General features: G+C 56.8%; 2 protein-coding genes across 2 annotated transcripts; both read left to right on the top strand.

Annotated features, from left to right (window-relative positions):
- Positions 1-110: 110 nt before the first annotated feature.
- On the top strand, positions 111-9,811 carry SLC26A6 (solute carrier family 26 (anion exchanger), member 6). Its single transcript, XM_011980971.1, has 21 exons — positions 111-237; positions 1,948-2,106; positions 2,197-2,336; positions 2,503-2,613; positions 3,189-3,340; positions 3,539-3,703; positions 3,782-3,934; positions 4,276-4,358; positions 4,442-4,589; positions 4,862-4,975; positions 5,060-5,137; positions 5,414-5,509; positions 5,593-5,699; positions 5,861-5,930; positions 6,855-6,947; positions 7,028-7,135; positions 7,535-7,627; positions 8,497-8,676; positions 8,867-8,921; positions 9,184-9,320; positions 9,535-9,811. The coding sequence occupies exons 1-21, from the start codon at positions 215-217 to the stop codon at positions 9,547-9,549; spliced, it is 2,280 nt and encodes a 759-aa protein (XP_011836361.1). The 5' UTR covers positions 111-214; the 3' UTR covers positions 9,550-9,811.
- Positions 9,812-15,244: 5,433 nt separating this feature from the next.
- On the top strand, positions 15,245-16,239 carry TMEM89 (transmembrane protein 89). The gene is made up of 2 exons (XM_011980973.1): positions 15,245-15,631; positions 16,052-16,239. Exons 1-2 carry the CDS (start codon positions 15,338-15,340, stop codon positions 16,235-16,237), a joined length of 480 nt encoding a protein of 159 aa, XP_011836363.1. The 5' UTR covers positions 15,245-15,337; the 3' UTR covers positions 16,238-16,239.
- The last annotated feature ends 287 nt before the right edge of the window (positions 16,240-16,526 follow it).

Here is a 16,526-nt window from a genome sequence, read left to right on the forward strand (position 1 = left end):
GGTTAAATCCTTCTTCTCCAGGTTCTCCCCGCCCGGCGCGCGCCACTTAGGTCCCGCCCCAGCGCGCTGATTGGCCCAAGCCTCCCCGTCCTGCCCCGGGATTAGCTCCCGGGAGCGCGCCGCTGGCCTCACTCGGTCCCGGCGACGCCTTCCGGAGCGTAGCGGCCTCTAGCCCGAGCAGCAGGAGCAGCCCGCGCCGGACAACGTGCGAGCCATGGGGCTGGCGGATGCGTCGGGGTGAGTTCAGAGCACAGCTCCGGTGGCCCCGCGCAAGCGCCTCGCTGGAGCAGGCATTCTCCGCTTGCGACGCCTCGGTTTACCTCTGCCGATTTTATGCAGGCGGCTGCCCCTCTGCAGCAAGGGGTAGGGGCTGGAGCCGGCGCGACCCCAGTCCCTTGGGCTGTGCGGAAAGCCGCTGGTGTGCCGCCCGAGGGCCATCCCGGGCCACAGGGAGGCAGCTGCGTATGGAGGAGCCCGGCCAGGAGATGTGCCGGCCGGGGTACGTGGGGGCCTGGAGTCCTTGGCTGCGGCCCGTGGACTAGCTGCTTTCAGCTGGGTCCCGAGTCCACCCAGCTCCACTGACCCCGGAGTGAGCGCTCCAGCCTTTCTGGCCCCAGTTGCCCTCCTATGGGGAGAGGCCAATGATCCAGGCTCCGCCCTCCAGGCGCGGGTCCCACGTTGTGGGGGGAGGAAGCCCTTTAAGAAAACCTGAATGACTCACGTAGGAAGGGAGAGGGGGCTCTAAGATCTCCTTGAGATAGCGGTCCCAAGAGTTTCTGAGGATCTTCCTTGCACCCACTCCACACTCCCAACAGTACAGCCAGGTTAGAGGCCCTTCCCAGGTGAGTTCCTGTCCCTCAAATGGGATCCTCTCCCCAGGTCAGGGCTTTTCCTAGATCAGAACTTTCCTGACTGGTGAAATCTTCCCCAACAGGCTAGAGTTTTCCCTCAGGTAAGATCCCTCTGTGAGATCTATTCACAGGTGACAGCTTTTCCCCATTCCACGTGGGAGCCTCACCCCAGGTCAGAACTTCCCCTAAGAGAGAGTACCCCGGAGGTGAGAACCCTCTCCCTCTAGGTCTTCTCCTTCTATGTGGGATCTTTCTCTGATTTCAAGTAGGTGCCTCTGGGCAGAGGGAAGATTCCCCCTATGTCAGAACTTGCCTCGCTGGTAAAGATTCTCTGGTAGGTCAGAGATCCCTCTAGGTGAGATTCCCCTTGAAAGCTTCTATTCCCAGGTGAGCTCTTTCCCCCACTTCAAGTGGGTACTTCCCTTTCCAGGTGGGAGCCTCTCCCTCTAGGTGAGAGATTCCCACGGGAAAGAGCTCCTTCTCAGGTGAGAGCCAATCCGTGGCTTCCCCAGACCAGGCCTGAGCAGTGTACAACCTGGACCCTGGGGCTGGAGGCCCGGGGGCAAGCTTGGCCCCAATACTTTCCTTCCCTTAGAGGGGAGGGTCTCATCTGAGGCCTGAGGCTTGGGAAAGGAGTTGCTTGAGAAGCTGGAGCCCTGGTCCCTGGTTTGCTGGACCCCTTCCCTGAGTGTGCTCTCAGCCAGCAGTGGGCTCCCGGGGCAGCTGGAGGAGGACCTGGGGACTGGACAGGGATTGGCTAGGGGAGAGGGATTGCGGTGGGAGGGAGCAGCCTGGGACATGGACTGTTAGAGTGTTCAGCACTGGGCAGCCACATCTCGGCTGGAGGTATAGATAGTGCTCATCCTGCAGTCCCTACTTGGGGGACTTTGTCCTAGAAAGAGGCTTTCTCACCAGCCAAAGTTCAGGTCTGAGTTTGGGCATATGGCCCACAGATGCCAGCTTGGGGCTGGAATACTGTACCTTGATCTTAGGGCCCGGAAAAATCAGGTAGGTAACTCTCTGGTCCTAGGTGGAGGTTTAGGGGAGGTTGGGCCAGGGGTGCCCTCACTGTCTCTCTCTGGTCTTGCCACCCCAGACCGAGGGACACGCAGGCACTGCTGTCTGCAACACAAGCAGTGGAGCTGCGGAGGCGAGACTACCACATGGAACGGCCGCTGCTGAACCAGGAGCATTTGGAGGAGCTGGGGCGCTGGGGCTCAGCACCTAGGACCCGCCAGTGGCGGACCTGGTTGCAGTAAGGCCAAGATTGGGGCTAGGGGGTGCTGGCAGGGCCCAGGTAGCCCCTGTTCCTGACGCTCACCTACCCCTCATATCATGTCCCCAGGTGCTCCCATGCTCGGGCCCGTGCCCTTCTGCTCCAACACCTCCCGGTTTTGGTCTGGTTACCCCGGTATCCTGTGCGTGACTGGCTCCTAGGTGACCTTTTATCTGGCATCAGTGTGGCCATCATGCAGCTTCCACAGGGTGAGCCGCCTTCAGTGCGTTAGCCTGGAAACCCTGTGGTCTGTGATGCCCAAAACTGGGGCCATGACCTCTACCTTGGAACTATGGCACCTAACCCAGGGCTGGGATTCCCCTATCGTTTCAAGATCTGCTCTCCAGGCCCGCACTGCTACCATTCTACTCCTAGGCTTGGCCTATGCCCTCCTGGCTGGATTGCCCCCCGTGTTCGGCCTCTATAGCTCCTTCTACCCCGTCTTCATCTACTTCCTGTTTGGCACTTCCCGGCACATCTCTGTGGGTAAGTGGAGGCAGGCCTAGCCTTCCAGGAGGATGCCCACATCCATCATGGAGGGCAGAGTGAGGGGGAGCTGAGCAGGGCAGGAGTGGCTGGGGAAGAGGGCAGCATTGGTGCTGCACCCCTGGGCTAGCCCATGAGTCATACCCAGGCAGGACTAGACCCCTGACTGTAGGACCACAGAGGCAGGGGACCTCAAAGCCCTGGCTCCAGGAAGATGTGAGTGGGCGAGGCAGCCCAAGGGGCCTGGAACTTGGCGGAGGCCTAAGCAGCCTAAAGCAAGCCCTGACCTCTTCCCTACTCCGCAGAGCCTCTGTGTCCCTGGACCAGTAGACACAGGTGGGACAGGGTAGATGAGGCAAGGCCAGCATTTCTAGCCACGCTTAAGGGCCCGTGAGCTCAGGGTTCACTCCTGGCCTGGCCAAACCTGAACCACCAGCACTGTCCCTGTTCATGCAGCCATAATCTGAGGACATTTGTCCAGAACTGGAAGTCTCCTGGCCTGTCTCTTAGGACCAGGGCTCCAGCGCAGGACATTGTGCTCTCCCCTTCAGACCTGCCCCATGCCGTCCTTACAGGGACCTTTGCTGTCATGTCTGTGATGGTGGGCAGTGTGACAGAATCCCTGGCCCCGCAGACCTTGAACGACTCCACTATCAATGAGACAACCAGAGACGCTGAGCGGGTGCGGGTGGCTTCCACACTCAGTGTCCTGGTCGGCCTCTTCCAGGTGTGAAACAGTCAGGAGTGTGTGTCCCCCGTACCACTTCTGCTCCTGCCACTGCCCCGTCTGCATTCCCCTGAGTGCTGACCATCGTCATCCTCCTCTTGCCACCCACTCATCCCACTCCCATCCCACTTGCCCTGCGCTCCTCATCAGCTACCCCAGGACCCCTGCCTGTCCTGACTGCCCCTGGCCACCCCACAGGTGGGGCTGGGCCTGATCCACTTCGGCTTCCTGGTCACCTACCTGTCAGAGCCTCTTGTCCGAGGCTATACCACAGCTGCAGCTGTGCAGGTCTTCGTCTCACAGCTCAAGTATGTGTTTGGCCTCCATCTGAGCAGCCACTCTGGGCCACTGTCCCTCATCTATGTGAGTGAGGGCAGGGGGAGGGAGGGGTAGGTGTGCCCCATGGCCTTGAGCGCTGGCTGTGACCTGGCCTCTCCTCAGACAGTGCTGGAGGTCTGCCGGAAGCTGCCCCAGAGCAAGGTCAGCACGGTGGTCACTGCAGCTGTGGCTGGGGTTGTGCTCCTGGTGGTGAAGCTGTTGAATGACAAGCTGCAGCGGCAGCTGCCCATGCCGATACCCGGGGAGCTGCTCATGGTTCGAGGGCCAGAAAGTGGGGGGTAGGGGAGAAGGGCAGGACAGGCTGGGTCCCTGCCACGTGGGCAGCCTCCTGTATTTGAAGGCCAGCTGGAGGGGGACTGGGGGGGTTCTTGGGTATTGTGGGGGGCACAGCAGAAAGCCCCTGTGTTGGTTTCTTCCTGCCCCTGACAGCCTCTCCCCATAGTCGAAATGGTGTTGCCCGTCTCTCACCCTATGTGACTTTTTCCCACCTCTGAAGAAGGTTTTGCCCAGTGTCTCCCTCCTCACCCCACAGTGGTTTACATGTCCCCCGACCATGCCGCCAGCACCTGCCTCCTTGACTCTGTCCTCTCCCACAGCTCATCGGGGCCACAGGCATCTCCTATGGCATGGGTCTGAAGCACATATTTGGGGTAGATGTCGTGGGCAACATCTCTGCAGGGTGAGCTCTGGAGTCCGTCAGGTCAGGGAGGGTTGGGCAGCCAGGCCAGGACCTTGCTTTGGCCTCACAGATGCCTCTCACAGGCTGGTGCCCCCAGTGGCCCCCAACACCCAGCTGTTCTCAAAGCTCGTGGGCAGCGCCTTCACCATCGCTGTGGTTGGGTTCGCCATTGCCATCTCGCTGGGGAAGATCTTCGCCCTGAGGCATGGCTACCGGGTGGACAGCAACCAGGTCTGGGTGATGCAGGATGTGTAGGAGGCATCCAAGTGTATGGAAGCGCCAGCAACGGGTGGGGGAGGAACAGGTGGGACATGGGGAGACAGCAGATGTGCTGAGGCCACGTGGGGGACTGAGGATGGGAGAGTAGGACGTGTGGGACAGCATCCAGTCTCTGGGGGCCGCTTGGTGGGGATGGAGATTGGGGATACACAGGCCTAGACACAGTGGGACAGTGACAAGCCACTTCTAGGAAGTCTCCTCACACCCACACTGCCCCCCGTCAGGAGCTGGTGGCCCTGGGCCTCAGTAACCTCATTGGAGGCATCTTCCAGTGCTTCCCCGTGAGTTGCTCTATGTCTCGGAGCCTGGTACAGGAGAGCACCGGGGGCAACTCGCAGGTGGGTTTTGGGTGTGGGCATGGGTGTGGACATGCCTTGCCTAGGGAAGGGGGTCTCGCCCCTCCTCATCCCCTCCCCCAACAGGTTGCTGGAGCCATCTCTTCCCTTTTCATCCTCCTCATCATTGTCAAACTTGGGGAACTCTTCCGTGAGCTGCCCAAGGTAAGCCCCCACCCAGCCAGGCTTCAGGTCTTGGCCAGGTCAGGACTCAGATCAGCCAGTCTAGGTTCAGGTGAGGGGTGGGGACACAAGGTTAGGTCCTGTTTTTCAAGGCTGAGCTCTTCAAGGTGAGATTTGGAGACAAGGGTCAGGGGCTGGGTGGGGGTTTGTGTCGGGTTCTGCCTGAGTGCTTGGGCTTAATCTGGCCATGCCTCGATGGGGAGGGTTGACAGCATCGGATGCCCTCAATGGCCCCTGGCGGCACTGTTCCCACCCCAGGCGGTCCTGGCGGCCATCATCATTGTGAACTTGAAGGGCATGCTGCGGCAGCTCAGCGACGTGTGCTCCCTCTGGAAAGCCAATCGGGCAGATCTGGTGAGTGCCCTGGGAGCCCGGGGCAGGGACTGGGCAGCCCCATGGCTCCTCGCCACCCGCCGACCGCTGCCCTCTGTTCTCAGCTCATCTGGCTGGTGACCTTCGCAGCCACCATCCTGCTGAACCTGGACCTTGGCCTGATGGTTTCGGTCGTCTTCTCCCTACTGCTTGTGGTGGTCCGGACACAGATGTGAGTCCCCCATGTTGGTCCCCTCATTGCAGCTAGTGAGGGAGTGCCACAGGGCTCCCCGCAGCTTTCCCCACATCTCTGGGGGACTTTAGGCTCCTTTGGACCCCTCTGTTATCCCCTTTTTCTGCCCCCTCTTCTTGCATTCTCTCTCTCCTCCACAGGCCCCACTACTCTATCCTGGGGCAGGTGCCAGACACGGATATTTACAGAGATGTGGCAGAGTACTCAGAGGTGAGTGGCAGGGGCTGAGCGGAATGACGTGGATGGGGAGATGGAGGAAGAATGAGACTTTGTGGATTTGTTCCACACTTGGCCAGGGCACTAGGGGCTGAGGACACTTTGGTTTGGTCTTTGGGATTTCAAGGGAGGAGTTTGGGTCTACGACCCCCTCTAGAGGTATGAAGGCACAGAGGGAGAGTGGACAGAGATGGGTCTGGGGCTGGGGAGGGGTCTGTCATGGAGTCAACAGCACAAGCTCCACTTGCAGAGCAGCCCTGGGTTAGAGAGCCGGAGTGGCAGCTCCCTGGGGCACCAGGATGGAAGGGAGGCATTTCCTGATCTGATCAGAGGGGTTATTAAGTCCTCAGTCATCCATTTATCTCCTGAGAGGTCTTGGGCCAAGTGCTAGGAACATAGGTGGGGGGCTCTGGAATAAAACAAGGCTGCTCCTTGCAACATGGGCGCAGTGCGATTAGGCAGTGTGGGGAGGAACTAAGGGGTCTGAGACATGGGAGAGGATGAGGGGGGCAGCCCAGCCCTTACCATGCAGGCCTGGAGCCCAGCAGAGACCTGGGCTGTGACCTGAATGGGGTGGGAGGTGGGGAAGGTCTGGTTGGTGTGACAGCCTAGGAGGACCTCTGGGTGCAGAAAACAGATCACAAGGCAGGGGTTGGAAACCCAGGAGAAAGGTTAAGAGCCTGTGAAGGCTGCCTGGGTGGTGGCAGGAGAGGTGGGAAGGGAAAGGCATGGTGCGGGAATGGGGATGACACCACCGGGCTTGTGGCCCAAGCCCCTGGGAGGGCCTGGACTGCAGCCTGGGGAGCAGAGGGCTGGGCGGTGGCAGGCACTGGGCACACTAGGAAAGGAAAGGCAGGAGAACAGGATGCAGCCCGGAGAGAGGAGATTCAGCCACCACCAGTTCTGCCTCATCCCCAGGCCAAGGAAGTCCCGGGAGTGAAAGTCTTCCGCTCCTCGGCCACCGTGTACTTTGCCAACGCTGACTTCTACAGTGATGCGCTGAAGCAGAGGGTGAGGTGGGGTCCCCAGGATGGGTGTCAGGCCCCAGCTCCCCGAGAGCTCACCAACCCTTCTCTGATGTTTGCCTCCAGTGCGGTGTGGATGTCGACTTCCTCATCTCCCAGAAGAAGAAACTGCTCAAGAAGCGGGAGCAGCTGAAGCTGAAGCAACTGCAGAAAGAGAAGAAGCTTCAGAAACAGGTAGGGCCCCTTTTGTCTGGTGACCCCCGTCTGCTGCCCCCTGCTCCCTGCCCCAGCCTTTCTCCTGGCCTCCCGACTCCTCCCTCATCCTCACTCCTCATCCCTTCCCCTTTCTCTCTCATGCTCCCGGGGCCCTGCCTCACTACCCTAGCAGGTCCAGGCTTTAGGTCACATTTTGTTTCTCTCCCATCATCTGAACCAGTGACAGTGTGAACCGTCACAGTCCTCTTCTCTTTCATGGCTGTTCCAGGAGCTTCAGCCTGGTTGCTGCAGGTCCCACAGCTTCTGGTCCTGGCCCACCTACCTGCCCAACACCAGGGGGCATCACCAGGCCTACATGACATGGCTGTCATGGCAGCCAGGATAGCTGTTTCCCATTCCCTGTCTTCCCTGGTGTAGGCTGCCTCCTCCAAGGGCGCTTCAGTTTCCATTAACGTCAACACCAGCCTTGAAGACATGAGGAGCAACAACGTTGAGGACTGCAAGGTGATGGTGAGGCTGGAGGTGGGAGAGGAGGGGACAGCTGTGAGCTGCAGAGACGCAGGATCCACACGTCTCATGAGGAGTGCCATGGACCCAGCAGCTGTGGGCCAATGGCAGGAGTTGTTGGGGCTGGATCAGATATTCTGCAGGGAAATTCATGATATGCCACAGAATCTAGGCTTAGATTCTCAGGCCTAGATGAAGACCTTGAATTTGTAGATGCCACAAGACTCCCCCCCGAGTCTGCTTATGGGTAGAGGAAAAGGATTGGGTGTATGGGAGAAAATCAAGGGGTCAAAGGCAGGCGTGGTGGTGCACACCTGCAGTCCCAGCTCTTTGGGATGCTAAGGCGGGAAGATCATTTGAGCCCAGAAGCTCGGGGCTGCAGTGCGCTCTAATGGTGCCTGTGAATAACCACTATGTTCATTCTGGACAATGAAGCGAGACCCCATCTCTGAAAAAATATATAGGGGTCAAAGAGGATGCCAAACTTAATTAGAGACTCAGACAGGGTAGGGTGCTGAGGTGTCTGCGTGTGTTTCATGTGTGCCTGTGTCTATTCTGGCCTGCTCCTGGGCCCCTCCCCACTCAGCCCTGGCTGATGAGAATGTGACAGGGTCTCCCAGCACCGTGCTTTCTCATGTCCCTGTGCAGCCTGAGCCCAGGAGGTAGCAGAGCATGTCTGGGTGTGCCCTCCTGAGTGTCCCAATACATCTGTCCTTCCTGTCTTTGCATACCTATGTGACTCCCCCATGTTTGTGTCCTTATGTGTCCCATGCATGCTCCCCATCTGACCTTGCGTGTTCCCGCATGTCTGTGTGTGGCCGGTCCTGCCTTCACCCTCTCGGGTGGCCCTGGCAGCATGTCTGGCTCCCCAGCAGGTGAGCCCAGGAGATAAGATGGAAGATGCAACAGCCAATGGTCAAGAAGACTCCAAGGCCCCAGATGGGTCCACACTGAAGGCCCTGGGCCTGCCTCAGCCAGACTTCCACAGCCTCATCCTGGACCTGGGTGCCCTCTCCTTCGTGGACACTGTGTGCCTCAAGAGCCTGAAGAATGTAAGGATGGGGGCAGGCCAAGGACCCTCGAGCTTCCCCACTGACCCTGTAATTTGCCCTGAGAGCACTCCGAGACTCTGACTCCCCAAACCCTCAAAGCTCCCCATCTAAACTCCCTCCCCAAGCCTGTCCGAGCCCCCCTCTACGTCCCTGAGCCTTCCTCTGAGGCTGGCCCCCTTTTCCGCTACAGATTTTCCACGACTTCCGGGAGATCGAGGTAGAGGTGTACATGGCGGCCTGCCACAGTGAGTAGGGTGGGAACAGCAGGAGGGACCTGGGAAGAGGGTAGGATGCTTTTGGCCAAAGGGTTTTCCAAGTAGCACAAGGAAAAAAGTCTTTCTCTGGAACTGGAGGTCAGAGGTGTCGTGGGAGACAGGAGTCCAGGGTTACAAGTGATGTGGATTCAGCTGGAGCCTCAGGTGGTGAGGTCAGGGCATTCTGTTTTCTCCTGGGAGTTGAGTTCCTGGAGGTTCTGAGAGTCAGGGGAGGCCTACTTCTTGCCCACAGGCCCTGTGGTCAGCCAGCTTGAGGCCGGGCACTTCTTCGATGCATCCATCACCAAGAAGCATCTCTTTGCTTCTGTCCATGATGCTGTCACCTTTGCCCTCCAACACCCGAGGCCTGTCCCCGACAGCCCTGTTTCGGTGAGCCTACCTCTGGCCTGCTGAGCTCTTTTTTGTTAATCTATTGCTTCTCCCCACCCTGGGTCCAGCTCCAGTGAGTCTTTCCTGGTGGCCATGGTTCTGTCCCCAGTGGGCCCAGTGCTTTCCCCGCTGTCTTTGGATAAAGCTGTTCCTAGGGGTGGGGGTTGGTCTGTGTCCTTTGGAAACTGGAGCCTCCCCTCCTCTGCCCACTCAGGTCACCAGACTCTGAACATGCTGCATCCTGCCCGAGACTGCACCTCTGGAGGTTGTGACAGGGCACCCTTGAGAAGCCCCTCAACCCTAGGCCGCCTCCAGGTGCTACCCGGGAGTCCCCTCCATGTACACACACACAACTCAGGGAAGGAGGTCCTGGGACTCCAAGTTCAGTGCTCCAGGTCTGGGACAGGGCCTGCAGTCAGGCTGGCAGTGGCTGGTTATGGGGAGGGAACTGGTGCATATTTAGCCTCAGGAATAAAGATTTGTCTGCTCAACTCCAGGCTCTGCTGTGGCTTGGTGGGGCCCCGGTGGTGGGTGGTCCACAGCTGTGGCTGCTGACCCTTCCTGTGCCCTGAAGGTGAGACGGGGCAGAAAGTGTAGGAAAGACGCGGGAGGTCAGGGTACAGAGTGGGGGAGTTGTGGAGGCATCCCCTGTTTAGGTATCTCCCCAGCCATGCATAGCCCTCACTCCCTGTCTCCTCAGCTGTGAAACAGTTGGAACCAGAGCTGCTTCTCAGGAATAATTCACTCTCGGGAATACCCGATAAGGCACAGGGCAGTGTGGATGCCAACGGGCAGTCCCTGGAGGATACAGAGTGAACACCTAAGAGCAGCTGTTTCCCCACACTGCTACTCTATGCTTAAGAATAAGCATGAACGGGCTGGGCACGGTGGTTCACACCTGTAATCCCAGCGCTTTGGGAGGCAGAGGCGGGTGGATCACTTGACGTCAGGAGTTCGAGAACATCCTGGCCAACATGGTGAAACCCTGCCTCTACTAAAAATACAAAAGTTAGTCGGGCATGGTGGTGCATACCTGTAATCCCAGCTACTCGGGAAGCTGAGGCACAAGAATCACTTGAACTTGGGAGGCAGAGGTTGCAGCGAGCAGAGATCATGCCACTGCATGGGTGACAGATAGATCACCTGGGCATGGTAGAACACTGTCAGCCAAGGAGTGTGTGTTGATTTCTGCCATTAAATGCCGACATCTGGGCATGTGACCCAGCAGGCAGTAGGGCGTTGGGCCAGCTGACACAGTGATGGCAGGGGAGGGACCAGGTCCTAGGATCTGTCTGGTCCTCAGTGTACTGTTCATTTGTAGAGCGTGAGTGGTCACAGTTCTTGTTTCATGGGTTGCTCAGTGAATATTAAATGAGTAGATGCCGAGCCTATAATCCCAGCACTTTGGGAGGCCCGAGGCAGGTGAAACCCCATCTTTACTAAAAATACAAAAATGAGCTGGGCATGGTACCAGGTGCCTGTAATCCCAGCTACTGGGAAGGCTGAGGTGGGAGGATCGATTGAACCCAAGAGGTGGAGGTTGCAGTGAGCTGAAATCGTGCTGGAGGGAGCTGCACTCCAGCTTGTGTGACAGAGCAAGACCCTATCTCAAAAATAAATAAATAAATGAGGAAGTGCTGGGAAATGCTTAGAACAATGCTGGGCTCAGGTCCTCTGCTCCAAACATGTGAGCGCTGCTGTTCATCAGGTCTGAGCAGGTGCCAGGCCCTGTGCTGGGGTCTGGGCACCATCCTGAGCATGGACAGAGGCCACCTTGCCCTTCAAATCACAGAGACACCCTTGCCTGGCTCTGTTTTATCATGGCCTGTGTTGCTGCCTGGCACCATCATCCCCACCACCCCCATTCATGGCCTAGAAGCTCAGCCCCAGGAAATAAGAGCTTTTATTTATTCTGTCACACCACATCCTAGCATCAGAAATGGTGTCTGGCAGCTGCTCTGTAAATATTGTTTGAATGAAGCTTATATGTTGGAGAGGGCAGTAGATCTCAAACAGGAAATTTCAGGTATTTAGAAATGCTTTGAAGAAAAGCAGGGTCATGTGATAGAGGTCATATGTTACCCAAGATGCTTATGGGAGGGGGACTCAGCAGGTGACCCTGGAACTGAAACTTCAGCCATAAGAAGGTGACTTTTTAGACGTGGGGAGCTGTGGTCCTGACACTGGGAACAGTGGGGGTATTGAGGGAGGCAGGGGCAGCATGAGCTGAGGTGAGAGAGTGAGGGGACCTCACAGTCCAGGGGGAGCCTTCGGGCTTTGTTCTGACAGTGGGGGAGCTGCCTGTGGATTTGGATCCCACATCTTCGAGCACTCACCCAACTGCGATGTGGACTGTGGGGCTGAGGCTGGGTGTGGGGGACCTGCAAGTTTGGTCAGCCTAGAGAGGTGATGCCCCTGGTGGAAAGCAAAAGGTTTTAGGGGCCATGTCGATTTTTTTTTTTTTTTTTTTAATCGGCTCTTGCTCTGTCCCCCGGACTGGAGTGCAGTGCTGTGATCACCACTGTCTACAGCATTGACCTCCTGGGTTCAAGCGATCTTCCTGCCTCAGCCTCCTAAGTAGCTGGGACTACAGGCACACGCCACCACACCCAGCTAGTTTCCCCCCTCCCCCCAAAAAAGATGGAGTCTCACATGGTGAAACATGGAGTCTCACTGTGTTGCCCAGGCCAGAGTGCAATGGTACGATCTTGCCTCCCGGGTTCAAGTGATTCTCCTATCTCAGCCTCCTGAGTAGCTGGGATTACAGGCATCCACCATCATGCCCAGCTCATTTTTGTAGAGACGAAGTTTCACCATGTTGGCCAGGCTGGTCTTGAACTCTTGACCTCAAGTGATCCTCTTGCCTCGGCCTCCCAAAGTGTTGGGATTACAGGCGTGAGCCACCGCACCCAGCCCCAGCTAGTTTTTGTTTGTTGGCTTGTTTTTTGAGACGGAGTCTCGCTCTGTCGCCCAGGCCAGAGTGCAGTGGCATGATCTCGGCTCACTGCAACCTCCGCCTCCTGGGTTTAAGCAATTCTCCTACCTCAGCCTCCTGAGTAGCTGGGACTACAGGGGTGTGCCAGCATGTCCAGCTAATTTTTTTTTTTTTTTTTTTTTTTTTGTATTTTTAGTAGAGACAGGGTTTCACCATTTAGCCAGATGGTCTCAATCTCCTGACATCGTGATCCGCCCGCCTCGGCCTCCTGAAGTGCTGGGATTACAGGCTTGAGCCACTGCACCCGGGCTTTTATTTATTTATTTATTTTTGAGATAGAGTTTTGCTATTGTTGCCCAGGCTGGAGTGCAATGGCGCGATCTCAGCTCACCGCAACCTCCACCTTCCAGGTTCAAGTGATCCCCCTGCCTCAACCTCCTGAGTAACTGGGATTACAGGCATGTACCACCACACCTGGCTATTTTAGTAGAGACAGGGTTTCTCCATGTTGGTCAGTCTGGTCTCAAGCTCTTGACCTCAGGTGATCCGGCTGCCTTGGTCTCCCAAAGTGCTGGGATTACAGGCCTGAGCCATGGCGCCCGGCCTAGTTTTTAAAAAACAGTTTGTAAGGTCGGGTGTGGTGGCTCACACCTGTAATCCCAGCACTTTGGAAGGCCAAAGTGGGTGGATCACCTGAGGTCACGAGTTCGAGACCAGCCTGGCCAACATGGTGAAACCCTGTCTCTACTAAAAATACAAAAATTGGGGCTGGGTGCAGTAGCTCAAGCCTGTAATCCCAGCGCTTTAGAAGGCCAAGGTGGGTGGATCACGAGGTCAGGAGATTGAGACCATCCTAGCTAACACGGTGAAACCCCATCTTTACTAAAAATACAAAAAATTAGCTAGGTGTGGTGATGCACGCCTGTAATCCTAGCTACTCGGGAGGCTGAGGCAGGAGAATCGTTTGAACCAGGGAGGCACAGGTTTCGGTGAGCTGAGATTGCGCCACTGCACTCCAGCCTGGGTGAGAGGGCAAGTCTGTCCCCAAAAAAAAAAAATCCGTAGATGGGTTGTTACTATGTTTCCTAGACTGGGCTCAAATTCCTGGGCTCAAGAGATCCGCAGCCTCAGCCTCCCAAAGTGTGATTACAGGCGTGAGCCACTGCAGGTGTTTGGATTTTAGGGATTGGCTGATAGGTGAGGAGAAGGCCAGGGTGAAAGTGTTACTGAGCAAAACGACTCACTGCTTGAAATGCTAGAAACCAGTACTGTGACACTGGGTTTTGGGCTGAAGCAATCCTCCCGCCTCGGCCTCCCAAGTAGCTGGGACTACAGGTGCATACCACCATGTTGGACTAATTTCTTTTTTAAAAAATATAGTGACGGAGTCTCACTATGTTGCCCACCATGGTCTCACTCCTGGGCTGAAAAGATCCTTCCACCTCAGCTTCCCAAAGTACTGAGATTACAGTTGTGGGCCGGACACCAGATTCGGGTTCAAGTGATTTTCCTACCTCAGCCTTCCCAGTGGCTAGGATTACAGCGTGATCTTGGCTCACTGCAACCTCCGCCTCCCGGGTTAAAAAATTCTTGTGCCTCAGCCTCCTAAGTAGCTGGGATTACATGTGCCCGCCACCACACCTGGCTAATTTTTGTATTTTTAGTAGAGACAGGGTTTCACCATGTTGTCCAGGCTGGTCTCAAACTCCTGACCTCAACTGATCCACCCACTTCAGCCTCCCAAAGTGCTGGAATTACAGGCGTGAGCCACCGTGCCCAGCCAAGAAAAGCTTTTTATTGCAAGTCAACTAGCAAGGAAGCAGGAGTCCAGCTTCAATGTGTCTCCCTGTGCTGGCTGTAAGGCAGTAATTTTATTAGAAAAGGTTTAGGGGATGGATACTGGGATTAGTAGGTGGGTGATTGGTAGAAGGAAGCAGGAGGTCTGGAAGGTTCTCAGGCATGTGCAATTAACTCTTCATGCCTCCTCATAGGTCTCCTGTGCAAATTCTGGAGAAGTTATATGAAACATGGTGGAAATTCAGGCTGTGATGTCAGCAAGCTCTTTCTGTGCACACTCCAGTCGGGAATATTGGGTCCATCTGATTTCAGTTTTGTTATCTTACAAGCAGAGGGAATTTCAGCGTTTCAGCAAGTTGTTTCTTTCCTTATCTACCATCCTGTAAACTCAAGGATTTCTAGGGGCCAGGCATGGTGGCTCACAGCTGTAATCCCAGCACTTTGGGAGGCTGAAGTGGCACGATCACTTGAGGCTAAGGGTTTGAAACCAGCCTGGGCAACATAGTAAGACCCCTATCTCTACAAAATAAATGTTAAAAATAAGTAAATAAATAAATTAGCCAGGCATGGTGGTGCACACCTGTAGTTTCAGCTACTCAGGAGGCTGAGGCAGAAGGATCACCTGAGCCCAGGAGGTCAAGACTGCAGTGCGCTGTCTCTTAAAAAAAAAAAAAAATTCTGTTAGTTACTGGTTTCTTTAACTGTTCGGGGCTTAGTTTCCTTTTTTATCTTTTTTGAGACAAAATCTCACTCTGTCGCCCAGGCTGGAGTGTAGTGGTGCAACCACAGCTCATTGCAGCCTCGACCTCCCAGGCTCAGGTGATCCTCCCACTTCAGTCTCCTGGGTAGCTGGGACAACAGGTATGTGCCACTATACCCAGCTAATTATTTGTATTTTTTATGGAGAGGGGGTTTCGCCATGATGCCCAGGCTGGTCTCAAACTTCTGGGCTCAAGCCATCCACCTGCCTCAACCTCCCAAAGTGCTGGGATTCCAGGTGTGTGCCACTATACCCAGCCTAGGGCCCAGCTTCAAAAGGAGGTGCTCCCTCAGTTTGGGGCCAGCCAGGCCCACTGGGAGAATAGGACCCAGAACCCAGGTCTGCCATTTTCCTCAAGCCCTGGACTCCAGCCCCCTTACCACAGCCAGTTTCTGGCCAGGCTGCTCATGAAAGGCCGTGGGTCTCGCTGGAACCTGCTGCCTCAGAGCCAGGCCTGTTCTTGGGGGAGGGGCGTTTGCCGGTCGCCAGGCGACCAGGTTCCGGCCCCTGGCACTAGCGGCGGCCATGCTGCACGTGCTGGCCTCGCTGCCCTTGCTGCTCCTGCTGGCGATGCCTGCTCCAACCCACGCCTGGTCGCGACCCCTCTGGTACCAGGTGGGGCTGGACTTGCAGCCCTGGGGGTGTCAGCCAAAGAGCGTGGAGGGCTGTAGGGGTGGCCTGAGCTGTCCTGGTTACTGGCTGGGCCCTGGAGCAAGCCGCATCTACCCTGTGGCTGGGGTCATGATCACCACCACCATGCTGATGATCTGCCGCAAGATACTGCAGGGGCGGCGGTGCTCACAGGCCACCAAGGGTGAGGTGAGCGCAGCTCTTTCTCCCCTACAGCCCCTGCCTCCATGTACGCCCAGTGAGCCGTCTTCCACCCAACCCTGCCCCATGGGTCCACACTGGCCTGTGGGCCTCCCACACTCCCACCCCCAGCTCACAGCCCATTGTCCCTGTGTCCACACACCTTCGTGGAACCCATGTCCACCACCCACAGCCAGCACCCTGCCCCCAGCTCTCCGCTTTAGAACCCTTGCTCTCATCCAGCCCCTGAGGGCCCCGTGACCACTGTAGCCCAAACAGACCCTCGGTGATTCTGTCACCCTGAGTCTCCCATCCCATCTGGGCACTGCCCCACACCCTACTCCTTGCTCCCCAGCTTCATCACTGCCCCTCATCGCACCTCCCTCTCTGCCCTCCATTCTCACTCCTGCCTCTTGGTCCTGTTCTCAGCATCCGCAGGTGACCACTGAGCCCTGCGGACCCTGGAAACGGCGGGCCCCAATCTCAGATCACACCCTGCTCCGTGGGGTCCTGCACATGCTGGATGCCCTCCTGGTCCACATCGAAGGCCACCTACATCATCTAGCCACCCAGCAGCAAATCCAAATAAAGGGGACTTCCGCCCAGAGTGGGTGACCAAACATGTGCCTCTCTCTGCCTGACAGCCTGGGGTCCTGAGCCAGGTCTGCTCTCTCCAGGCCTGTCTGCACCCTGTGTCCCTTTTCTACTTTTAAAGCCAGCTGACTTGGTGTCCAGGACGGGCGGGCAGGTGGGGCACAGGCTGGCTCACACTGCTCCATTGCCCCCACCAACTGACTTTTCCTCCCTAAGGATCCCTCCTGGAGACACAACTGCTCCTCTGGGCTGGGTGTGGTGGCTCACACCTGTAATCCCAGCGCTTTCAGAGGCCAGGATGGGAGGATCA

This window comes from Mandrillus leucophaeus, unplaced genomic scaffold (assembly GCF_000951045.1).
Source record: "Mandrillus leucophaeus isolate KB7577 unplaced genomic scaffold, Mleu.le_1.0 Scaffold22, whole genome shotgun sequence".
NCBI lineage: Eukaryota > Metazoa > Chordata > Mammalia > Primates > Cercopithecidae > Mandrillus > Mandrillus leucophaeus.